Here is a 25,958-nt window from a genome sequence, read left to right on the forward strand (position 1 = left end):
GATGTGAACTCAAGCTGAATTCAAAGGCCAAAGTAGTAGTCCTTGGGAGAGACACCACCTGGGAGCCATAAAATCTCGGACCCACCCCCATTACCAGCTCCCAAGCTAGAAACCTCAGAATCATTATAGACAACAAACTGGACATGGCCGCCGAAGCCAACGCAGATGCCTCATCCTGCTTCAACATCTTAGAATGCTGAAGAAAATATTCAAGTGGCTACCAGACAAAAATGATCAACCAAGCCCTCATGACTAGCATATTGGGCTATGGACCACCCAGTACACAAGGATCACCAACAAGCTCACAAGAAGACTTCAGACAACCCACATTGCAGCAACCAGAACTCAAACTCTCATGACGAGCCCTCATCACACCACATCTTAGGGAACTCCACTAGCTTCAGATACATAAGCGTGCACACAAACTCCTAGAAAGCACTCCACAACACAGGCCCTGCTTATCTGAAGAGCTGCATTCATTTCCACCATCGTTCCAGACACCTCCGCTCTGCCGAATTCACTAGCACACACCTCACCCATAAACAAAGCAGAGCAGGGGATGACAATTTCCCATTCCTGGCTCCTAAAGTCTGGAAACAACCTGCCACTTAACATCAGAACCTCTTTCACTCTTTTGTACTTCCGTAAGAAGATGAAGACATAGCTCTTCGACTAAGCCTGTCGAGGCTGGCCTCACACTTCTGCTACAAGCACCAGGATACCCTTTCTGGTGATTAGCGTGCTATAAAAATACTGATAACATAAAATAGCAAGAGAAGCAGGCTCGGCAGGCCGAGGTAGAGGGCTAGTGCCCCCGTCTCTGCTTTGGTGGCATCAGCTTCAGAGCAATCTTACCTCAAAGTGAGTCTCCTCCATTTATTTGGGATGGTCTCAATTGATTTTGCCAGAGCCTTAGCATTGATTTTTCCAGTCTGTGGGTGGATAGAAAGGCGTTTTTGCCAAGTGTCATGCTCATTCTGCAGGAGGTGGAGAATAGCTCTGACATCAAAGAGGCAGTTCTTTTCAGCTCAGAATGCACCCTTGCTGCCTGCTGAGCTTGGCTTCAGTTTCAGTGCCTAGAGGGCGTTAGTGGCTGGCACCACATGATATTTTGGCTATGAAGGCTTGTGTGGTCCTTTTGGGCTCGAAGTTTTTCATTGCTTGATGTAGCGACTGGTGTCTGCTACGAAGTTTATGCTTGGTGCCGACCATTGGCCCAGGGCAATGATGGTCTGGCAGAAAGTTTATTAGGGGCTGGATGTCCTGCATCTGTACTGCTCGCTTTCCATTCGGGGCCTCTACGTTGGGTTGAAATGACCCTCGGGGGACACAATACTTAGTTATTGTCTTCCGTGCCTTTTAAGTAGCCTCACAACAGTTATTCCTCTTTGGATTCCGATGAGAACAGTGCCTCTGCACTTATAGACATTCTGGCAGCTTCCGCTGTGAATGTCTTGAGAGGATAAAGTTCCCCACCCTCAACATCCTGTTTGCCAAGGATGTGGAGGGGTTCTATGTCCTGCGACTACATCCAAGGATGAGGCCAACTGCATTCCCACTGATAGTAAAGAGTTTGACCAGAACCTAAGGCAGGGCTTGCATGTGGTCCTGGTGTGCTCGGGGGAGAGGCACAGGTTGCAGACCTGGTGGTGGTGGTGGTCAGTCCAGGATTATTTTGGGTGGCACTGTTGGCAGTTTTGGAAAGGAGTTGATTGCATCACTCCTATTGTATTTTCGCCATGTAATTTGTCAAAGATGCCAAAGGCAAAAGTCCTGACTTGAGCCTAAGGCCCTAGCAGTCAAGCACCGTCTGGCGTGTTATTTGTGAAGGGAACAAGATGGTTGTTTGAAGTCTTTTCCTAAGTTTTTGGGATCCTTGAAAGGCCTTGAGAGTCTGAAGAATGTGTTTAACAGCGTTAAACATGGAGCCCTGCCAGTACACATCTGAGCCTGATGGCAGAAAAAAAACAATCTTACATGGAGCTGATGACCATGCGCCACGCTACCTAAGGGAGGACTCACTCTACCTCATGACTCGAAAGACTTCTTCAAAGAAAAACAACTTGCAAATGTCCGAGACCAACACTAGATGGCAGGAGTATGCACACACACACACACACACACACACAAGTATTAGCACTATAGTAATACATACAAAAAAAAAGGAGGGTAAGGGTTTACCCCATAATAAAAAGGGAGCTAAAGGGGGGTGGGAGGGATGCATGAAGGTAGGCCATGCATAGGCAGACTCAGACTCTTGCATTTATATCAGACCTGGTAAAATTAACAGAGTGGCAAAGGAACAGAGAGAAATGCAGTTAGTGGAATCAGTCAGCGTGTGATGTGTGCATACTAGACGAACATTGTGTTGAGTTCTAAAGTCCTTTTTCCCATTTTCCTAATATATCAATGAAAGTTCCTCAACAGGGTTGACTAAAAAGAAAAGTAAGTGAGGCTGTTTATAATGTAAATACTGAAAAGGTTATTGTTAGAGGAGAAATTATTCAAAGGTTCAAAGAAAAAACTCTAAAAATAAGGGACTGGGTTATTCCTCAATAAAGCTTATATAGAATACACGGTCAAGGTATGGAGGACATTTCAGTCACCAAAATTTCAAAGTCTTAAAATGTAACTAAAAGGAAATATTATAGTAAAAAAATTGAAACTTGAATGTGCTTGGTGGTATGTGCAAGTACAATGGACATTGGTGAGATTTGTTTTTAATAAGAGTGGGCTCTGCCTGTTCTTACTTTCTCTGTAGGGTGTTAATACAAGAGCAGGATTAAAGTATTAGCAATGGCGACCCTCTTCTGAGCAAAACAAGCAATAGAATATTTAAAATCAAATTGAACTTATTTTATTCGACTTCAGAGATGGGAAAAAATGTTCAATATCAACTTGAATTAAGAGTATATTTACAATTTATGCATGTAAAGGTTATTATTTATTTTATTTTTTTTGTATAAAATTGGTATTTAATTTTTGCCACAATTTACAGTAGGGAAAACAAATCAACACACCGCAATGGTTTAAAATCCAAAATTGCCATAGAAAACAGAAACATTCTTTTGGGAGTTCTTAACATCTACATAACATTTCCAGCCATGTAGCTAGCTCTCTTTCTCCACGCTCCATCCACAAAAAATAACTCAAAATCAACTTGTAGTATTAAGGATTCTAGGTGCTAACAGGCACGCTTCTTGACAAATTTGGCCTTATGAAAAATGTTACAACAACATTTTTGTGGTTGTACATGCATTTTACGTACAAGAGTGTAAAAAAACTGGTTTAGGCAATGTATACTGCACATAACTAGAATTTTAAACAATATATTACACTGCTAAAATGTTCATATAAATACTATACAAGAAAGCACAATCTCCTCCAAGGGAACAGTCACATTTTAAATATGCATTATCTGAACACTCCATAGCTCAAAGACTCTCTTCTATACAGTGTGCAATATTTTGCAAATGCTTGGATGTTTTGTACTCATTACAGAAAAAAAAAAAAACAATAAAGTAATAAACGTTCATAATCATAATTCAAACACTGGCTCCCTTTTAACACAAGATTTCCCTGTTGTTTCTTTACCCACAAACTTATTTTTAATCATGTTACAAAAGACTCTGAAAATAATTTAGAATAAATTTCATCTGCTGCAAATAGAACACTGCCTCACAACATTTCCGTGTCAGACTTACAGGAAGTTATTTACATTAAAATACAACTAATGCCCATAAGTTTATAACTGTGATTCTTCAAGATGAATATTTAAACAAATCAGAACACAGCATAAAATGAAGAAAATGTGCCTTTGGCCAATAACAATCAGATCCAGTGTACACTGGCCACAATATAAATATTTTCTAGTTCATGTTAGGCAAATCTTCAATCCGGCATATCTATATTAAGTTTGGGAGCTGGTACAACATATTTTCCAGGACTCTGAGTAATGACTGTTCCAGCTTTCTTCCGCAACATTGGTGGAATTTTTGCAGGTTCCGGAATGGGAGTTTCTTCCGCTTCATCATTATCTTCATGATGCAGATCATAAGAAATGTTTCCATATTCCCTCAAGAAGGGGAAAAGTTCCAATAAGAACTGACAAAAGTCTTTTCGAATACCAAACCACCCTAGATGAATGAAAATGTAGGCATGAAAACATTTCTTTCCAGATGTTTACCAGCCGTAATACAATACATTTTCTTATGTGCTTTGAGCCCAACAATTCAGTAATATGAATGAGAAAAGTTTTGAAGGAAGCCCTGACAGGAAACTTACCTGCCTTCAATTCTATGCACAACTTCTCCTTTTGAAGGGCAGACCACATCATATAATTTTACCCAGTAGGCATCTGTTTGTAGCGTGTGTGGTTGTAGAATCACATGCTCTGCAGACTCCTGTCATCTAGTGTTGGGCCTGAATGTTTGCAACTTGTTGTTCTTAGATGAAGTTAGAGTCACAAGGACTGTAGTGACTTCACCCTCTGTCAACAATGCAACTTCGCATCGGTTTCACCTCAAATTGTTTTACTACTGGACGAGTGAGTTGTGTACAAGGAGTGAAAGTCTAAAACAATGTGCTGTGTATAATATGCTGAAATTTAAATATAACCATTTTTAAAAAGGTAAAACTTGCAGTCACCTGTCGCTTCACTGGGGGGGGGAGTTGGGGGGGAGGGGGGAGGCTGTCTTGTGAATTTACAGCACTACATGCTACAAACAGATGGCTACATAGCAAGGGACATTTTCCGTTCATACTACGTGTGGCTCTAGATACACATGCTCTTCATCAACTAGGAAGCAGCCCCTCTTAAAAGCAGTGGCTTGAGAGGAGATGATGCAGATGGTTGAAACAGAGTCCTTAATACTGCTTGGACAACTAAAACTTGCAGACGTTGGAGGTCATCCTGCAAAAGTGTCTTCAACCCCTAACTGGAACCTTAATATTGTTCTCCAAGGCTCATAGGTCCTCCTTTTGGGACCCTACACTCCTGTCAGCTAGTTTGTGTTGAAAAATTGACTATTTTTACCATCTCCTCGCCACATTCTCTGTGGCCTACCTTAACATCCCCCTAAGCATTGTAGAGTAATGAACTGCCCTGCCAATTTTTGACAAGGTTTCAACTAAAAGTCACCCATATCCTCCACTGTATGATGGTTAAACTAGTGATGCTACACTGCCCTCTGAATTACCGCATGGTATGAAGAGGTGTCATCAGGTGCAGATGGTTTGATAGCGCATGGCTCCAGCTCTCGGTTATCCTAAGAGTCTACAGCCAGAGTTCTCTCCCATGGATCATTCTCCCATGGCCTAAAGGGTTCCTCAGAGTTTTGGGAACAATTACAACTATCTGCCACTGAGTCTATATTTTGAGGTTCATGTGGAGGTGAGTGAGGTGGCAGTGGGAGTGTGGCTGGTAATGGTGGAAAAAGGTGGAACTAACGGCAGAATCTAGAAACCTTTTCAGTGCAAGTGACTTTCTTGAAGTCTAGGCATCTCTTTTTTGGTATGCGCGCAAAGCCCTGGTGCTGGTGGTTTGGCAAAACTTCTGCCAGTAATGGGGTGGATGAAAATCTTTTCTTCTTCTCATCCAGCACACCCACCAGGTTCTCAAAGACTGAACCCTCAGAAACCTATGATCTCAGCATTGAGTGTAGCTTCAGCCTCAATCCTGGTGGTGGGGTAGTCTTGGATATCAGTTTTGGCTCCGTAAAGGCTCTTTTGTCAGACTGCTGCCTGCTCAGATGAGTTTTCAATGCTGAGCTAACCTTCTTGGCTTCTCAGTGCAGTGGAGGTTTGGTAGCAGGCAGATCTTTGATGCCCTTGGGCAGGGCTTTTCTCGGCACCAATGCAATTTCTTTTTTTAAAACAATATATTTTATTACCTTTTGCAGTAGCACACCACATATAAACAGTATTACAGATGATCATTACACTTGGTAGCCGTAATGCATGGACCAATCATCATTATTTCTTATTTCCTTGTAACTTCAAGTAAGCAAGGGCACGCAATTTACCCAACTGTACACCCCCCCCCCCCACAAAAAACTGCTTTTGGTAAGTTCTCAGGTCCTAACATATCAATACATTTAGTGTCTACTTTCCATATCATTATACATTCTTAGCCCCATCAGCTACGCCTGCTGCAGTGGCTGTACAGTTATCAGATACATAAACATTTATCATTCCCGCTCCCACCTTCCCATACCACAAGCTCATTCTAGTAATCCCCAGTGCTTGCCGATGTTCTAAGCCTCCCCAACTTCTCTTGGTGGGTTATTTGGCGCTTTTAGATCCTGCACCATCTGTGCCCAAGCTATTATATCGGCTGTTATCTTTAGATCTGTGCGAACATGTTTCATCCGGACTGCTATTGCCCATTTGCTGAGGTCTCAGTACCATTCTCCATATCTCAGTGGGATGAGGTTGAGCCATTTAATCTCTGTGCGACATTTTGCCAATAAAATTCCCAGCAGTATACATTTACGGGTTAAATGTTTCCCCTTACGCGTGGGAAGTTGCCCCAGCAGTATCACTCTGGGGGGTACGTGCCGGCCTCAACTCAGTGGCCCCCTCCAATGCCACCACTATATCCTCCCAGTATGAAGCCAGCGCACTACACTGCCATACTATATGGAAGAAGTCTGCTGAAGCCATAGCGCAGCGCGGGCAACAAGGGGATCTCGCTGGGTATATACGCTGAAGGATACTGGGAGCCAGGTACGCCTGGTGATTATAATTGCATTGTATAACTTTGAACCTGGCACTGGAGCTGCTGATGCTAGTCTCCTTGTTAGACTTTTCATCCTTGGCGTGGTCTCCTTTAACTTTTTGCCTCTGTTCCCCAGGTTGTTGATGTGTGCTGGACTCTGATTTTGCTGTTTTTGTTACTCTGGGCACTTTACCACTGCTAACCAGTGCTTAAGTGCAAGTGCTCCTTTACAAAATGTGTATGTGATTGATTTATCCATGATTGGCATAACTGATTTACTAGTAAGTCCCTAGTAAAGTGCACTAGAGGTGCCAGGGCCTGTAAATCAAATGCTACTAGTGGGCCTGCAGCACTGGTTGTGCCACCCACTTAAGTAGTTCTGTAATCATGACTCAGACCTGCCATTGCAGTGTCTGTGTGTGCAGTTTTACCTGTAAATTCGACTTGGCAAGTGTACCCACTTGCTAGGCCTAAACCTTCCCCTTCCTTACATGTCAGACACCACTAAGGTAGGCCCTAGGTAGCCCCAGGGGCAGGGTGCAGTGTATGGTTAAGGTAGGACATATAGTAATGTGTTTTATATGTCCTGACAGTGAAATATTGCTAAATTCGTTTTTCACTGTTGCAAGGCCTGTCCCTCTCATAGGTTAACATGGGGGCTACCTTTAAATCTGCTTAAAGTGTAGATTCCCTTTGGGAGCGGATGGACATATGGAGTTAGGGGTCTCTGAGCTCACAATTTAAAAATACATCTTTTAGTAAAGTTGATTTTAAGATTGTGCTTTTGAAAATGCCACTTTTAGAAAGTGAGCATTTTCTTGCTTATACCATTTCTGTGACTCTGCCTGTTTGTGGATTCCCTGTCTGGGTCAGTTTGACAGTTGGGCAGGTTGCAACTCACACTAGACAGTGACACAAAGGGAGCTGGGGTGTAGTCTGCATATCCTGATGAGCCATCTGTGCTAGGAGGGAGGGGAGGAGTGGTCACTCGCACATGAAAGGGCTGTGCCTGCCCTCACACAATGCAGTCTCCAACCCCCTGGTGAGTGTCTGGGGCCTGGCCTGGGCAAGGCAGGATTTCACATTCCAAAGAGACTTTACTTTGAAGAAGGCCTACTTCAAAGGAGAAACTGGGTATAAGAAGGGCACCCAAAACCACAGACTTTAGAACACTTCTGGAAACAAGAGGAACCTCTGCTTGGAGAAGAGCTGAAGAGAAGTACTGCCCTGCCTGTGACTGTGCTTTGTGGAGCTATCTTGCAGTTGCTGCTTCTGCCAGACTAAGAGGGCAAAGACTGGACTTTGTGTGCCTTCCATCTTGTGAAGAAATCTCCAAGGGCTTGATTTAGAGCTTGCCTCCTGTTGTTTGAAGTCTCAGGGACAGCAAAGACTTCTCTCTGCCAGCACCTGGAGTCTCTGGAGAGACTCCTGCTTTGACAAGTGGTGGTGCCCTATCCAGTCCCTGGGCCCTTGAAAGGAAAGCTGGTGGAAATCCAAGGAAATCGACTTCGGACGACTTCAGACCTACGCCGTTGCAGAATCCGGTGACGCCGCCTGCACCCGACGCCGTGACCTTCGCTGGAACGCGACGATCTTTGCAGGCCCGACGCCGCTGCAGCCCCGCTGAAGTCCGCAACTCCGTGAAAGTCGCCGCTCGAAGTGTGCGGATTCAACGTTTCGCACTGACGCCGTGATCCCCGACTTCGCGCATCAACTTGTTTTCACTCTTCACCAAAGGTACTGTACGCGACTCCGTGTCTGGAACTGCTGGTGTCGACTTGTTGGGAACGACTCCGTCACGACACCGTGTTAACACCTCATCGAAGCATTTTGTGTTTCTAAGCGCTATTTTTGAATCTTTAAAAATTCATAACTTGACTTGTGTATGTTGGATTTTTGTCGTTTTGGTCTTGTTTTGTTTAGATAAATATTTCCTATTTTTCTAAACTGGTGTTGTGTCATTTTGTAGTGTTTTCATTAAGTTACTGTGTGTGTTGGTACAAATACTTTACACCTAGCACTCTGAAGTTAAGCCTACTGCTCTGCCAAGCTACCAAGGGGGTAAGCAGGAGTTATCTGAGGGTGATTCTCTTTTACCCTGACTAGAGTGAGGGTCCTTGCTTGAACAGGGGGTAACCTGACTGCGAACCAAAGACCCCATTTCTAACATTGGTGATCAGCGGTTGGGATTTGGACTTGTATTTGTACTTGACATACAGTGATTAAGTGTACACTACTGTGAGTTCAGACCACTACGTGACCACATACTACTTGTCTGGTGATCTTTTGATTTTTTCTCTTTGGCAATGTTTTTTGTTCTACTTCAATGTTTTCGCTGATTCCTTGATTGACTTTATTTGGAAACTGATTTGGGAACTTGTTTTTCTGCCTTTGGAACTTTGCACTTGTTTTTGAACCTTCATCATGTCCCAAGCTGGAGATGCATCAGTTGAAGCTGACTTGGACCTTGAGAAATTGGAGAGTTATACCAAAGCTCATTTGAAGCAGTTCTGTAAAAAAGGAGTTGAGGGTCTGGTGACAGCCAAGAGCACCTAAGGGCACACAGAGGATGAGGGAGATGAGGAGGAGGAGGAAGAGTGTTCAGTACACAATGGTATTGTGGGTGGACCTGTTATGTCCAGGGAGAACGTCTCCAGGGCAGGTAGCAGTGTCTCATCTAAGGGTCTGACACCTGAAGAGTTACTGGACAGACAGGCAGAAAGGGAGTGGCAGAGAAGGCTAGCCCTTGAGGAAAGGAAGTAAGCGATGGCTCATGAGCTAAGCTTGAGAGAGATGGATCATAGAAGCCAGTCCAGTAGAGATGATGGCAGCAACCCTACAGTGCAGCCTGAGAGGAAGGTGCACATTCCTAAAGACCTTGTGAAAGATTACAAGAGGGAGGATGACATATACTTGTGGTTCAAGGGGTATGAGTCTGCTCTCCACATGAATCTGGTCCCTGAAGCTCATTGGGGGGCGGGTCTGTGGAAGCACTTTGAGGTAGAGGGGAGGAATACACTGACAGCCTTAGGGGATGCTCATAATCTCACCTATTCAAGCATGAAGGATGCCTTGCTTACAAGGTATGGTCTTACCCCTGAGCAGTACAAGGATAAGTGTAGGTCCTACAAGAAGAAGGAATCCCAAACATGGTTGGAATGTGTTGATTCTTATTGCAGGTCACTGGATGGTTGAGTGAAGGGCAGTAAGGTAACTACGCATGAGGGGCTTTACAATCTGATTGCTTGGGAGCACTTGTACAGTTTATGTTTTCCAGAGCTGCGGCAACACCTGATTGACAGCAAGCTGTCAACACCAGGACAGTGCGCGCTCTACGGGCATCTAGAATGCAAAAACCCAACACTCGCAAGATAATGTAATTTATGCATTGTGATGATATGTTATTGTTTAACCTTTTGCATTGCAGAATTCCATCCAAAAGATTCATTTTTAAGGTGCTTATAAATACTGTACATTTGCAATGTATTGCTGCAGACATTCAGAGTGTGTTAGGGTGTGGTCCCTTTCCAGGGCCTTCTAGAGACTTTCCCTGCAACATGCCTGGGCGTGGTTCTAGGCTGGGCCAAGACTCTATAAAAGAGAGTCAGCCCAACTTCCAGTGCTCACTATTCAGAGGTCCCGGTGCAGAGCAGCAGCTTCTTCCTGAGCTCCTGTCCCGGCGGCCTATTTGGATTTTCCAGTCTTCTGCGCTCATCTCTCATTGGTGATCACTGTTTCCAAGCGGTAAGACGGTGTTTGGACATTTCCCAACACCGTAATTGAGAATTTTCATATTCTTGATTTTAATTCTTAAATGAATAACAGATTACTTGTGTGCTGCCATTTTTTGACATTTGTATGGTGGTTTGCAAATAGGGAGGACGCGCAATTTATTCCATAAAGATTTGACTTCGTTATTACATTGTTGTTCATTGCGCGCTGATATTTCTTGACATTTACATGATGTTTTACGAGTTGGCAAGACGTGCAACTCGTTTCATGAGCATTTAACTTTGTTGTTCATTGCGCGCTACCATTTTCTGGCATTTACATGGTGGCATTCGGATCGGCAACACGCACGATTCTTTCCCTGAGTGTTTTTTCATGTTATTCATTGTGCGCTACCATTTCTTGGCATTTGCATGGTGGCATTTGAATCGGCAAGATGCGCAATTCTTTTCCCGAGTGCTTTTCATGTTGTTCATTGTGCGCTACCATTTCTTGGCATTTGTATGGTGGCATTTGAATCGGCAAGACGCGCAATTCTTTCCTCGTGTATAAATAATGTAAATTACTGTGCGCTACTATTCTAAGACATTTTCTTGGTAGCATTTCAAGTTGACACGTTGAGTGATTTATTCCTTGAATCTACGTTGTGTGATTTAATGGTGCACAATCCTTTAGGGTGTTTAATACTCATATAAAAATCTGCAATGTGCGCAATTCACTTCCCAATGTTTTTTCTGAGATGAATACAACAATACCAGAGTTCCAGATGTAATGCTGTGTGTTCCTGATATATATTTTTAAAAGGAAATTCATATGGTTGTTTAGAAATTGCTCAGAGTGTTTCCTGATTCTCATGCTAAAGAAAGTACTCGAATCTGAAAGTCCTATTGAACTTTTCCTGTTTCCTCCTCAGGCATTCGGTCATCTAAAGCCTAGGCAGTTTTAGGACTATTCTAGGGTTGTTCATGTTTTTTCGGAAAAGACAAAGCTTAGAGTTGTAGCATGGTACTGATTTCATGAGATGTAATTTTGATGTTGTGTTTTAACCTTTTTCTTCTTACAGGTCTCCTTAGCTGTTCCCGTCCTAATCCCCTTTTCCCCCACTTGGACTCTCTTAGACTCTGTGATAAATCTAATCAGAGTATTGGAGCTGTCTTGTGGTGGAAGTGTTGGGAACGTGCACAGACCCCGAGGATCTGGTGACTCTGACAGAATAGTGAGCCCACGAATTATTATCCTCCTGGTTTGTGTATGTTCTCAGCATGGCCACACTGAACGAGCTAGTCAAGGCTATCACCCAGCTCCAGTCAGAAGTGGTATCATCAAAGGATTTGACAAATAGTCTAGCTGAGAGGGTGAGTCAGTTACAGAATAAGGTTGAGAAGAAAGAACAAAGTCCCACAGGTGTGTCTTGGCCAGGTACTTCTTCTCAGACTTCTGTAGGTAATCCAACTAACATTTCCCTCAATGTTCCTTCAGCCATTCCTTTAGCTCCCCCAGAACGCTTCTCAGGTGATCCCTTGAAAGCGCAATCTTTTCTGGTTCAAGTGGAACTTCACTTCACCTGCAGACCACATACTTTCCCTGATGCCCAGTCTAAAGTAGCTTTCTTGTTGTCATATCTGTCTGGAGATGCAGCTACCTGGGCTATTCCTCTTGTGCGTAAAAATAGTCCCCTGTTGTACAACTGGAAATTTTTTTTTCGTGAATTTGAGAGAGTTTTCGATCGTAGAACTGTAACACAGTCAGCAGATCGTGAATTATTAGACTTACGCCAAGGGAATCAGGACTTAGAGTCATATTTAACCAATTTTTATCGGCTGGTCGCTGAGACATCCTGGCCTGAAGAAAAACAAGCGGCCTTGTTTTACAGGGGACTCAAAGAGGAGCTAAAAGACATCTTAGCGCAAATCGACCCACAACCTGCAAACTGTCAAGATTTAATAAACCTTGTCTTGAGGCTTGATCATCGTTTAAACGAACGAAAAGGAACGCGTAAAAAGACTGAAAAACATTCTAGGCATGCTCATGATAACAAAGACTCAAGAACTCCGAGAGAAAGAATGCCGAACCGATGGAAATTGGAACCATCAGGAGACCTTTGACCAAAGATGAAAAGGACCTACGCAGAAAAAATGGGCAATGTCTCTATTGTGGACGGAAAGGTAATTTCGCCAAAGATTGTCCAATCAAAACAAAGAGCAAGCGAGGCCCAGTTCAGAAAGTTGCAACCAATGCATCAGTCGAGTCGGAAAATCTAAAGCACCCAGGTTGCAGAGAAGGGTTGCTCTTGGGTGTCACCGTGGATCCTTCACAATCCAAACATCTAAAATTGGGAATAAGAGTTCAGGTCAAGAAAAAGACCTATTTCAAGAAGGCTCTAGTCGACTCTGGGGCTATCGGAAACTTTGTTGACGCCCAATTGGTTCGTGCATGGGGGATCCCATGTATTGAAAAGAAGACCCCAGAAACCATCCAGGCAGTTGATGGAAAACTCTTGACTGGAGGTCCGATAACTCTTCAGACTGTCCCCTTGACAATAATTTGTGAAAGTAAAAATCAAAGAAAGAAACATAAAGAGGAACTCATCCTTGACGTGATCCATGCTCCCCAGTATGGGATCATCCTTGGCTTGCCATGGTTAACTCATCACAATCCAGAGATTAATTGGGCAGAACGAAAGATCGTGTTCTCATCAGTGCTATGTAAAGAACATTGTCTCCAAAGGACTCAAGAATCGGAAGTTCGCCATTCTTACATAGCTACCGCCGCAGAGAAAGAAGTTCAGTTGCCCAAACAGTATGCGTCTTATGAAGATGTATTTGATGAGAAGGAAGCAGAGAACTTACCTCCTCATAGATCTTATGACTATCAAATTGATCTAGTCCCAGGGGGGATACTTCCCAACTGTCGTGTGTATGCCCTGTCAGAACATGAAAATCAACATTTACGAAAATACTTGGATCAATTCTTAGAGAATGGTTTCATCCGCCCCTCTAAGTCTCCCACAGCTTCTCCTTTGTTTTTTGTTCCAAAAGTGAACGGAGAGCTTCGAACTTGTATCGACTATAGGGGCTTGAATAAAATCACCATCAAGAACAAATATCCTTTGCCTCTAATTCCGGTCTTACTGGAACAAGTAAAGAAAGCAAAAATCTACACAAAGTTTGATCTTCGAGGTGCTTACCATTTGGTCAGAATGAGAGAGGGTGACGAATGGAAAACGGCATTCAAAACAAGATATGGCCTTTTTGAATACACCGTCATGCCTTTTGGTCTGTGCAATGCTCCAGCAGCATTTCAATTTTTCTTAAATTACGTTCTTAGAGAGTACCTCGATATCTTTGCCATAGTTTACATTGATGACATTTTGATCTACTCAGACAATGAAAATGAACATATTCAACATGTCAAGAAAATTTTGGCAGCCCTTCGTAAACACCATTTATATTGCAAGATAACCAAGTGTGAGTTTCATGTTACCACAGTTGAGTTTTTAGGGGTTATCCTTACCCCTCAAGGTATGGTGATGGCAGAAAGGAAAGTAAAAGCCGTATCTGAATGGCCCATCCCAAAGACTGTTCGTGATGTACAATGTTTCCTGGGCTTTGCAAATTTTTACCGGAGGTTCATCAATCATTTCTCCCAGACAGTGGCTCCAATTACTAAGTTATTAAGAAAGAAAGAAAAATTTGTAGGGTCCCCAGAAGCAGACCAAGCCTTTTCAACTTTGAAAGAAGCTTTCTCCACTGCCCCAGTCTTGACTCATCTAGATGCGGATCGACCTTTCATAGTGGAAGCTGATGCTTCAGATGTGGCGATAGGAGCAGTCTTGTCACAACGAAACAAAGACACTGGCCAGCTTCATCCTGTAGCTTACATGTCTCGGAAGTTGAACGAAGCTGAACAGAACTATGTCATTGCTGAAAAAGAGCTTCTGGCGATTCGTGACGCCTTTAAAGAATGGAGACATCATTTGTTGGGAGCTAAATACACTGTCACAGTATATACTGGTCATCGCAATCTTCATTTCATGAGTTCTGCCACACTTTTGACTCCTCGGCAATTACGCTGGATGCTGTTTTTTGCCGAGTTTGATTTTGTGGTAACCTTCCGGCCTGGTAAAGATAATCGCAAAGCTGACGCCTTGTCCCGCCAAGAGTCTACCACATTGCCTGCAGTTCAAACCTCCAGAGCTATCATTGCTCCTGACAAGGTCCTATGTATCATAAAAACAGAAGATTTCTTTGAAGACATCCGCAATTCATTCACTGTTGAAAAATGGCAGGCGTGGGCCCAAGCAGATCCGAAAAGATCAATCAAGCAAGGATTACCCTTTCACGATGCTCGTTTGTTCGTGCCCACTACCAAACTTCACAAGATAGTGTTTCATTGGTTGCATGTTATACCTACAGCAGGACACCCTGGTACTCCTAAAACTCTTGAATTAATCCAACGCTATTTTTGGTGGCCTACCTTAACAAAGGATGTAAAAACAATGGTAAACAACTGCGAAGTCTGTGCTCGCACTAAAACAAGTCATTCAAAACCGAAAGGGTTGTTACACCCACTCCCAACCCCAAGTCGTCCGTGGGAACACATCTCTTTAGACTTTATTACAGGTCTGCCAGTGGTTCAACAGCATTCAGTAATTCTGGTGGTAGTAGATAGTCTCACGAAATATGGACATTTCATTGCCTGTAAGAAATTACCCACCTCTAGTGAACTGGCAACTATCTTACTGAATAGAGTGGTTCGTTATCATGGACTGCCAAAAGTGATCCTCTCCGATCGGGGTTCGCAATTTGCCTCCAACTTCTGGAAGACATGGTGTAAAACACTCCAAGTGACATCTACCCTATCTACTAGCCACCATCCTCAAACAGATGGTCAAACGGAGAGATTAAATCAGACTTTGAAGCAATACCAACGTGTTTACGCTGAAAAAGCACTTAATTCATGGACATCAATGCTCTGGTTAGCTGAGTTAGCCTACAACAACTCCTTCCACACGTCTACTGGCGTTACACCCTTCTTTGGTTTGTTTGGCTATCATCCTGACACCTTGCCCATCACAATTCCTCAAGAAAGTTCTCTCACTCCAGCTGCATCAGAAATCATTCAACATTTGCATCAAACTCAGAAATCGATTCAACAACATTTAGAAAAAGCCAAAAAAAATACAAAAAGCATTATGACAAGAAACATTGTGAGGGACCGTAGTATCAACCTGGTGACAAAGTGTGGCTTTCCACAAAACATATAGACTTCAAGAAGAAGCACATGTTCAACCCCAAATTTATAGGTCCTTACACTGTTCTTCAGCAAATCAATCCTGTGACCTATAAACTACAATTGCCAAAATCATTACGGATTCATCCAGTGTTCCATACTTCACTCTTAAAAAAGGCAGTCCAAAAGGTCCACCCTCATCCAGCTCCTGTTCTAGTACAGGGGGAAGCAGAATATGAAGTCAAGAAAGTGTTGGACTCTAAACTGAGGGGGCGTAACCTATGGTACTTAATCTCATGGAAAGGTTATGGCCCTGAAAGTAATTCATGGGTTTCCGCATCTCATGTTCATGCTCCAGTACTTGTGAGAGGCTTTCATCGTCTCAATCCAGATAAACCAGGCCCTAGAGCGCGCCTGGGAGAGGGGAGTACTGTCAACACCAGGACAGTGCGCGCTCTACGGGCATCTAGAATGCAAAAACCCAACACTCGCAAGATAATGTAATTTATGCAGTGTGATGATATGTTATTGTTTAACCTTTTGCACTGCAGAATTCCATCCAAAAGATTCATTTTTAAGGTGCTTATAAATACTGTACATTTGCAATGTATTGCTGCAGACATTCAGAGTGTGTTAGGGTGTGGTCCCTTTCCAGTGCCTTCTAGAGACTTTCCCTGCAACATGCCTGGGCGTGGTTCTAGGCTGAGCCAAGACTCTATAAAAGAGAGTCAGCCCAACTTCCAGTGCTCACTATTCAGAGGTCCCGGTGCAGAGCAGCAGCTTCTTCCTGAGCTCCTGTCCCGGGGGCCTATTTGGATTTTCCAGTCTTCTGCACTCATCTCTCATTGGTGATCACTGTCTCCAGGCGGTAAGACGGTGTTTGGACATTTCCCCACACCGTAATTGAGAATTTTCATATTCTTGATTTTAATTCTTAAATGAATAACAAATTACTTGTGTGCTGCCATTTTTTGACATTTGTATGGTGGTTTGCAAATAGGGAGGACGCGCAATTTATTCCATAAAGATTTGACTTCGTTATTACATTGTTGTTCATTGCGCGCTGATATTTCTTGACATTTACATGATGTTTTACGAGTTGGCAAGACGTGCAACTCGTTTCATGAGCATTTAACTTTGTTGTTCATTGCGCGCTACCATTTTCTGGCATTTACATGGTGGCATTCGAATCGGCAACATGCGCGATTCTTTCCCTGAGTGCTTTTCATGTTATTCATTGTGCGCTACCATTTCTTGGCATTTGCATGGTGGCATTTGAATCGGCAAGACGTGCAATTCTTTCCCTGAGTGCTTTTCATGTTGTTCATTGTGCGCTACCATTTCTTGGCATTTGTATGGTGGCATTTGAATCGGCAAGATGCGAAATTCTTTCCTCGTGTATAAATAATGTAAATTACTGTGCGCTACTATTCTAAGACATTTTCTTGGTAGCATTTCAAGTTGATACTTTGCGTGATTTATTCCTTGAATCTACGTTGTGTGATTTCATGGTGCACAATCCTTTATGGTGTTTAATACTCATATAAAAATCTGCAATGTGCGCAATTCACTTCCCAATGTTTTTTCTGAGATGAACACAACAATACCAGAGTTCTAGATGTGATGCTGTGTGTTCCTGATATATATTTTTAAAAGGAAATTCATATGGTTGTTTAGAAATTGCTCAGAGTGTTTCCTGATTCTTATGCTAAAGAAAGTACTTGAATCTGAAAGTCCTATTGAACTTTTCCTGTTTCCTCCTCAGGCATTCGGTCATCTAAAGCCTAGTCAGTTTTAGGACTATTCTAGGGTTGTTCATGTTTTTCGGAAAAGACAAAGCTTAGAGTTGTAGCATGGTACTGATTTCATGAGATGTAATTTTGATGTTGTATTTTAACCTTTTGCTTCTTACAGGTCTCCTTCCCAGCTGTTCCCGTCCTAATCCCCTTTTCCCCACTTGGACTCTGTGATAAATCTAGTCAGAGTATTGGAGCTGTCTTGTGGTGGAAGTGTTGGGAACGTGCACAGACCCCGAGGATCTGGTGACTCTGACACAAGCTGACTGACCCCAGGAAGCGGAACGCTGGGAGAGCACCAGGGTCCAAAAGAGGTATGGGGAGACCACGCCAAGGGTGGGCAGGGTCCCTCTCAGAAGAAAGTGGGGTGTAAGGGCAAACAGGGGGATTTCTCTAAAGGGCCCCAAACTGATTCCCAGGGTAAGGATTCCCAACCCCCCAGTGAAAAGAAGCAATGGTTCTCCAAAGGGAAGCCAGTGGCAGGTGGTCCCCCAAGTAAGTGCTATGCATGTGACCAGGTGGGTCATGTGAGGGGGGACCCCAAATGCCCCAAAAGTACACCGGCACCCACTGGTGCGCCATCCCAGAGTTTGGCCAGTGTAGCGCTTGGGGAGGAGTTGGTTTTAGGTGGGTGGGAACCAGCTGAGATTACCCTTGTCTCACTAGGGGACAGTGAGATGGTCCAGAGAACTCTAGTGCCTGAAAACAGTAAGAAGTACAGGCAGTAGGTGACCAATAATGGACAGAGGGTGGAGGCTCTGAGAGACACAGGAGCTAGTGTGACTACAGTGAGATTTCAGCTGGTGTCTGAAGAGCAGATTGTTCCCCGGGGACTTTACCAAGTAGTTGCAGTGGACAACTCAGAGCGCCTGTGCAGAGTGGCGCAGGTTCCCTTTGAATGGGGGGGGGGGGGGTGTTAGGTTCCTTGAAGGTAGCTGTGAGTCCAACCATGCCTGTTGATTGTTTGCTAGGCAATGACCTGGAGGATTCCCCTTGGAAGGAGGTGGAACACAGGTCTCACTTGGAGATGTTGGGTCTGCCTGGGTGGGTATGCGTATCCACCCCGTCAATGGCAGCCCGTCAGGGTAATCAAGAGCCCCTGGAGCCTGAAACAGTGGCCCAGGGACCGCCAAGAAAAGGAAGGGCAGGGGGCGCGGGAAACCGGCCCCAGAAGTTCCCATGGTCCGGGAGGCGGCAGAGCCTGAGGGTGACGCCCCGGAGCCTACAGGGGAACAGGTGGCTGAACTGGGGGAGGTCCCTCAGCTGTCGCAGTGGCAGCAGGAAGGGGGTCCCACCAGGGAAGCATTCTGTGCAGCACAGAAGATATGCCCTACTTTGGAATGTTTGCGGCAGTAGGCTGCAGACTAGGCGGCTGGCAAGGAGCCAGGATCACACCTGATTTATTGGGAGGATGACCTGTATAGCGAGCCTAAGGTTCCTGAGGCTGGGCCAGCGCGTGTGCTGGTGGTATCCCAGTGCTTCAGGGCCTTCCTACTGGGGTTGGCTCATGATGTGCCTTTAGCTGGACATTTGGGGCAAGACAAGACCTTTGAGAAGCTTGTCACCCACTTTTACTGGCCCCTAATGCGCATGCACTCAGATGCACATTGCAGGTCTTGTCAGACAAGAGTGGGAGGAAATGTAAAGCTCCCCTCCAGCCTTTACCTGTTGTCAGTACTCCCTTTGAGAGGGTAGGCATTGACATTGTGGGGCCTCTGGATCCCAAGACAGCCATGGGCAACAGGTTTATCCTAGTGGACCACGCCACCCGGTACCCAGAAGCCATTCCTTTGAGATCAATCACTTCCCCTGTGGTGGGTCGTGCATTGATGGGGGTTTTTACCCGCATGGGGTTCCCCAAGGAAGTGGTATCTGATAGGGGTACCAACTTCATATCCACGTATATGAAGTCTCTGTGGAAGGAGTGTGGGGTAATCTACAAGTTCTCCACCCCTTACCACCCCCAAAGTAATGGTCTGGTTGAGAGATTCAACCGCACCTTAAAAGGCATGATCATGGGCCTGTCAGAGCCCTTGAGGCGGAAGTGGGACGTCCTCTTGCCATGCCTTCTTTTCGCCTACAGGGAGGTGCCTCAAAAGGGACTTGGGTTTAGCCCCTTTGAGCTCATTTATGGCCACCCTGTGAGGGGACCTTTGAGTCTGGTTAAGGAAGCTTTGGAGAAAGCTCCTAGTAACCCCCCCAGGATGTATTCAGTTACATGCTGGCTTTGAGAAACCAGACTGCCCGCTTCAGGAGTCTCGCTCAGGAGAACCTGGAAGCAAGCCAGGAGGACATGAAACGCTAGTATGACCAGAATGCCACTCTGGTCGAGTTTCAACCTGGACAAAAAGTGTGGGTGATGGCACCAGTGGAGCCTAGGGCGCTCCAGGATAAGTGGACTGGGCCATTTGAGGTGGTGGAGCGCAAGAGTGAAGTCACCTACCTGGTGGACTTGCGGTCTCCAAGGAACCCTTTAAGGATCCTGCATGTCAACCGCCTCAAACCTCACTTTGAGCGAAATGAACTGTCCATGATCCTTGCGACAGATGATGGGGTAGAGGAGGAGAGTGAGCCTCTTCCTACCCTCCTGTGTGCAGGAGAAAAAGATGGGTCAGTGGAGGGAGTGATCCTCTCTCCCCCCCCCGACTGAGGAGCAGCAAGGTGACTGTCGCCACGTGTTGGGACAGTTTTCCTCACTGTTTTCCCTTATCCCAGGAGTTACACACTTGTGCACACATGATGTGGACACTGGGGACAGTACACCTATTAAACAGAAGGTTTACAGGGTGACTGACAGGGTTAGGGGATGCATTAAGGATGAGGTATCCAAAATGCTTACCTTAGGGGTTATTGAGCACTCCAGCAGTCCTTGGGCCAGCCCAGTGGTATTGGTCCCAAAGGCTGCTGCACCTGGTGCCACTCCAGAACTCAGGTTCTGTGTGGACTACCAGGGACTCAATGCGGTCAGCAAGACTGACGCACAACCCCATCCCCCGAGCTGATGAGCTCATTGACAGGTTGGGAGCTGCCAAGTACCTCAGTACGTTTGATTTAACATCTGGGTACTGGCAGACTGCCTTAACTGAGGGGGGCCAAGGAGAGGTCAGCATTCTCTACACCAGATGGACACTTTCAATTTAATGTGATGCCATTTGGGATGAAGAATGCCCCTGCCACCTTTCAGAGGTTGGTCAACCAGGTGTTGGCAGGACTGGATGAGTTCAGTGCCGCCTACCTGGATGACATTGCTGTGTTTAGTTCCACATGGGAGGAACGCCTGCAACACCTCTGGAGAGTTTTAGAGGCCCTGCAGAAGGCAGGCCTCACAATTAAGGCGAGCAAGTGCCAAATAGGGCAGGGTTCTGTGGTGTACTTAGGACACCAGGTGGGGAGTGGCCAGGTGGCACCCCTACAGCCTAAGATTGACACGATTCTGGCTTGGGAGCCTCCCAAGACCCAGACTGAAGTGAGAGCCTTTTTAGGTCTCACTGGATATTACAGGAGGTTTGTTAAGGGATATGGTACCATTGTTACCCACTTAACTGAGTTGACTTCTAAGAAGCAACCAAGGAAAGTGATCTAGACAGAGGCTTGCCAGAACGCTTTTGATGCCCTGAAGGCTGCCATGTGCACAGCACCTGTGCTGAAGGCACCTGACTACTCCAAGGAGTTTGTTGTGCAAACAGACGCCTCAGAGCATGGTATTGGAGCAGTACTTTCACAGATTAATGAAGAGGGCCTAGATCAACCCGTAGCCTTCATTAGCAGGAGGTTACTACCCAGGGAACGTAGGTGGAGTGCCATAGAACGTGAAGCGTTTGCTCGGGTCTAGCCACTGAAGAAGCTAAGACCCTACTTGTTTGGGACTCACTTCCGAGTTCAGACCGACCACAGGCCCCTTTCCCTACAGGGGATGGACTTTATGGTGGAACACCGTCCTGGTACAGAACACGCCAATGCTGATGGTCTGTCCAGGTTTTTCCGCCTTAGTGATGAGAACTCCCACGAGGTTGGGTAGTTGCTCCCCACTTGCAGCTTGGGGGGGGGGGGGAGGGGAGAGGTGTTAGACTTTTCATCCTTGGCGTGGTCTCCTTTAACTTTTTGCCTCTGTTCCCCAGGTTGTTGATGTGTGCTGGACTCTGATTTTGCTGTTTTTGTTACTCTGGGCACTTTACCACTGCTAACCAGTGCTTAAGTGCAAGTGCTCCTTTACAAAATGTGTATGTAATTGGTTTATCCATGATTGGCATATTTGATTTACTAGTAAGTCCCTAGTAAAGTGCACTAGAGGTGCCAGGGCCTGTAAATCAAATGCTACTAGTGGGCCTGCAGCACTGGTTGTGCCACCCACATAAGTAGTTCTGTAATCATGACTCAGACCTGCCATTGCAGTGCCTGTGTGTGCAGTTTTACCTGTAAATTCGACTTGGCAAGTGTACCCACTTGCCAGGCCTAAACCTTCCCCTTCCTTACATGTCAGACACCCCTAAGGTAGGCCCTAGGTAGCCCCAAGGTCAGGGTGCAGTGTATGGTTAAGGTAGGACATATAGTAATGTGTTTTATATGTCCTGACAGTGAAATATTGCTAAATTCGTTTTTCACTGTTGCAAGGCCTGTCCCTCTCATAGGTTAACATGGGGGCTACTTTTAAATCTGATTAAACTGTAGATTCCCTTTGGGAGCAGATGGACGGTTGTACGACGGAACACCGATTTCCTAAACAACTAGTGCCTTAACAACGAGGTCAGAACATCGACCTCGTTGCTACTACTAATGATTTTACCACGAATGCCTTAACAACGATTTTCGTTGTAAAGGCATTCCTGATAAAAGCATTACTAATAGGCACCATTGACCCTACATCCCTCACCCCAACCCCCCACCCCCTCCCCAAAACCAAAAACGCCCCACCCCCCCAACCCTGCCCCAAAACCTAAAACCCCCTGACCCCCCACCCCCTCCCCAAAACCAAAAACGCCCCACCCCCCAAAACCTAAAACCCCCTAACCCCCCACCCCCTCCCCAAAACCTAAAACCCCCTGACCCCCCACCCCAAAACCAAAAACGCCCCTCCCCCCGCACCCCACCCCAAAACCTAAAACACCCTTACCCCCCACCACCTCCCCAAAACCAAAAACGCCCCACCGCCCCCCAACCCCGCCCCAAAACCTAAAACCCCCTGACCCCTACCCCAAAACCAAAAACACCCTACCCGTCCAACCCCACCCCAAAACCTAAAACCCCCTGATCCCCCACCCCAAAACCTAAAAAAAACCCACTTACCTTAGTCGACCCCACTTACCTTAGTCGACCCCTTGTCACCTGCGTCCTCCTCCTTCGCCAACTCCCTTCTTTGTACCTTAACCACGCATGTTCGTAGTTCAGAACATACGTAGTTAAGGCACAAAATAACGGAGTCGTGGTTAAAAAAAGCGTTGTTGCGTTAAAAAGACTTCGTAATAAAGGATGTTTCCCGGATGGACATATGGAGTTTGGGGTCTCTGAGCTCACAATTTAAAAATACATCTTTTAGTAAAGTTGATTTTAAGATTGTGCGTTTGAAAGTGCCACTTTTAGAAAGTGAGCCTTTTCTTGCTTATACCATTTCTGTGACTGCCTGTTTGTGGATTCCCTGTCTGGGTCAGTTTGACAGTTGGGCTGGTTGCACCGCACATTAGACAGTGACACAAAGGGAGCTGGGGTGTAGCCTGCATATCCTGATGAGCCATCTGTGATAGGAGGGAGGGGAGGAGTGGTCACTCGCACCTGAAAGGGCTGTGCCTGCCCTCACACAATGCAGTCTCCAACCACCTGGTGATTGTCTGGGGCCTGGCCTGGGCAAGGCAGGAATTCACATTCCAAAGAGACTTTACTTTGAAGTAGGCCTACTTCAAAGGAGAAACTGGGTATAAGAAGGGCACCCAAAACCCCAGACTTTAGAACACTTCTGGAAACAAGAGGAACCTCTGCCTGGAGAAGAACTGAAGAGCTGAGGAGAAGTGCTGCCCTGCCTGTGACTGTGCTTTGTGGAGCTATCTTGCAGTTGCTGCTTCTGCCAGAGTAAGAGGGCAAAGACTGGACTTTGTGTGCCTTCCATCTTGTGAAGAAATCTCCGAGGGCTTGATTTAGAGCTTGCCTCCAGTTGTTTGAAGTCTCAGGGACAGCAAAGACTTCTCTCTGCCAGCACCTGGAGTCTCTGGAGTGATTCCTTCTTTGACAAGTGATGCCCTATCCAGTCCCTGGGTCCTTGAAAGGAAAGCTGGTGGAAATCCAAGGAAATCTACTTCGGACCGACGCCGTTGCTGAATCCGGTGATGCCGCCTGCACCAGATGCCGTGACCTTCGCTGGAACACGACGATCTTCGCAGGCCCGCCCCCGCAGAAGTCCACGACTCCGAAGAAGCCGCCACACGACATCATGACCGAAGCCGCTCGAAGTGCGCGGATTCAACGTTTCGCACTGACGCCGCGATCCCCGACTTCGCGCATCAACTTGTTTTCACTCTTCACCAAAGGTACTGTACTTGGGGGTCTACGCGACTCCGTGTCTGGCACTGCTGGTGTTGACTTGTTGGGAACTACTCCGTCACGACACCGTGTTAACACCTCATCGAAGCATTTTGTGTTTCTAAGTGCTATTTTTGAGTTTAATCTTTAAAAATTCATAACTTGACTTGTGTATGTTGGATTTTTGTCGTTTTGGTCTTGTTTTGTTTAGATAAATATTTCCTATTTTTCTAAACTGGTGTTGTGTCATTTTGTAGTGTTTTCATTAAGTTACTGTGTGTGTTGGTACAAATACTTTACACCTAGCACTCTGAAGTTAAGCCTACTGCTCTGCCAAGCTACCAAGAGGGTAAGCAGGAGTTAGCTGAGGGTGATTCTCTTTTACCCTGACTAGAGTGAGGGTCCTTGCTTGAACAGGGGGTAACCCGACTGTGAACCAAAGACCCCATTTCTAACATTGGTGATCAGCGGTTGGGATTTGGACTTGTATTTGTACTTGGCATACAGTGATTAAGTGTACACTACTGTTTGAGTTCAGACCACTAAGTGACCACATACTACTTGTCTGGTGATCTTTTGATTTTTTTCTCTTTGGGAATGTTTATTGTTCTACTTCCATGTTTTCGCTGATTCCTTGATTGACTTTCTTTGGAAATTGATTTGGGAACTTGTTTTTCTGCCTTTGGAACTTTGCACTTGTTTTTGAATCTTCATCATGTCCCAAGCTGGAGATGCATCAGTTGGAGCGGACTTTGACCTTGAGAAATTGGAGAGTTATACCAAAGCTCAGTTGAAGACGTTCTGTAAAAGTGTTGACTGTCCCATTAAGAGCTCGTCCAGGAAGGAGGAGCTGGAAAAGGCGCTAAGGGCCTGGTGACAGCCAAGAGCACTGAAGGGCACACAGAGGATGAGGGAGATGAGGAGGAGGAGGAAGAAGAGTGTTCAGTACACAGTGGTATTGTGGGTGGACCTGTTATGTCCAGGGAGAAGGTCTCCAGGGCAGGCAGCAGTGTCTCATCTAAGGGTCTGACACCTGAAGAGTTACAGGACAGCCAGGCAGAAAGGGAGTACCAATTGGAGAAGAGAAGGCTAGCCCTTGAGGAGAGGAAGTTAGCGATGGCTCATGAGCTTAGCTTGAGAGAGATGGATCATAGAAGCCAGTCCAGTAGAGATGATGGCAGCAACCCTACAGTGCAGCCTGAGAGGAGGGTGCACATTCCTAAAGACCTTGTGAAAGATTACAAGAGGGAGGATGACATATACTTGTGGTTCAAGGGGTATGAGTCTGCTCTCCACATGAATCTGGTCCCTGAAGCTCATTGGGGGGCGGGTCTGTGGAAGCACTTTGAGGTAGAGGGGAGGGATACACTGACAGCCTTAGGGGATGCTCAGAATCTCACCTATTCTAGCATGAAGGACGCCTTGCTTACAAGGTATGGTCTTACCCCTGAGCAGTACAAGGATAAGTGTAGGTCCTACAAGAAGAAGGAATCCCAAACATGGTTGGAATGTGTTGATTCTTATTGCAGGTCACTGGATGGTTGGGTGAAGGGCAGTAAGGTAACTACGTATGAGGGGCTTTACAATCTGATTGCTTGGGAGCACTTGTACAGTTTATGTTTTCCAGAGCTGTGCCAACACCTGATTGACAGCAAGCTGACTGACCCCAGGAAGCGGACCGCTGAGAGAGCACCAGGGAAAATCGACTTCGGACCGACGCCGTTGCTGAATCCGGTGATGCCGCCTGCACCAGATGCCGTGACCTTCGCTGGAACACGACGATCTTCGCAGGCCCGACCCCGCTGAAGTCCGCGACTCCGTGGAAGTCGCCACACCACGTCATGACCGACACCGCTCGAAGTGCGCGGATTCAACGTTTCGCACTGACGCCGCGATCCCCGACGTCGTGCATCGACTTGTTTTCACTCTTCACCAAAGGTACTGTACTTGTGGGTCTACGCGACTCCGTGTCCGGT

At 45.7% G+C, this 25,958-nt stretch overlaps 1 protein-coding gene across 1 annotated transcript in view; it reads right to left on the reverse strand.

Moving 5' to 3' along the window:
- Window positions 1-2,841: 2,841 nt before the first annotated feature.
- Window positions 2,842-25,958, reverse strand: part of TMEM185A (transmembrane protein 185A) — a 126,198-nt gene continuing 103,081 nt past the window's right edge. The window contains exon 7 of the mRNA XM_069212413.1: window positions 2,842-4,136. Within this exon, the coding sequence (XP_069068514.1) occupies window positions 3,892-4,136 (245 nt within the window). The 3' untranslated portion in view covers window positions 2,842-3,891. The remainder of the gene's footprint in view (window positions 4,137-25,958) is intronic.

This window comes from Pleurodeles waltl, chromosome 2_1 (assembly GCF_031143425.1).
Source record: "Pleurodeles waltl isolate 20211129_DDA chromosome 2_1, aPleWal1.hap1.20221129, whole genome shotgun sequence".
Lineage (NCBI taxonomy): Eukaryota > Metazoa > Chordata > Amphibia > Caudata > Salamandridae > Pleurodeles > Pleurodeles waltl.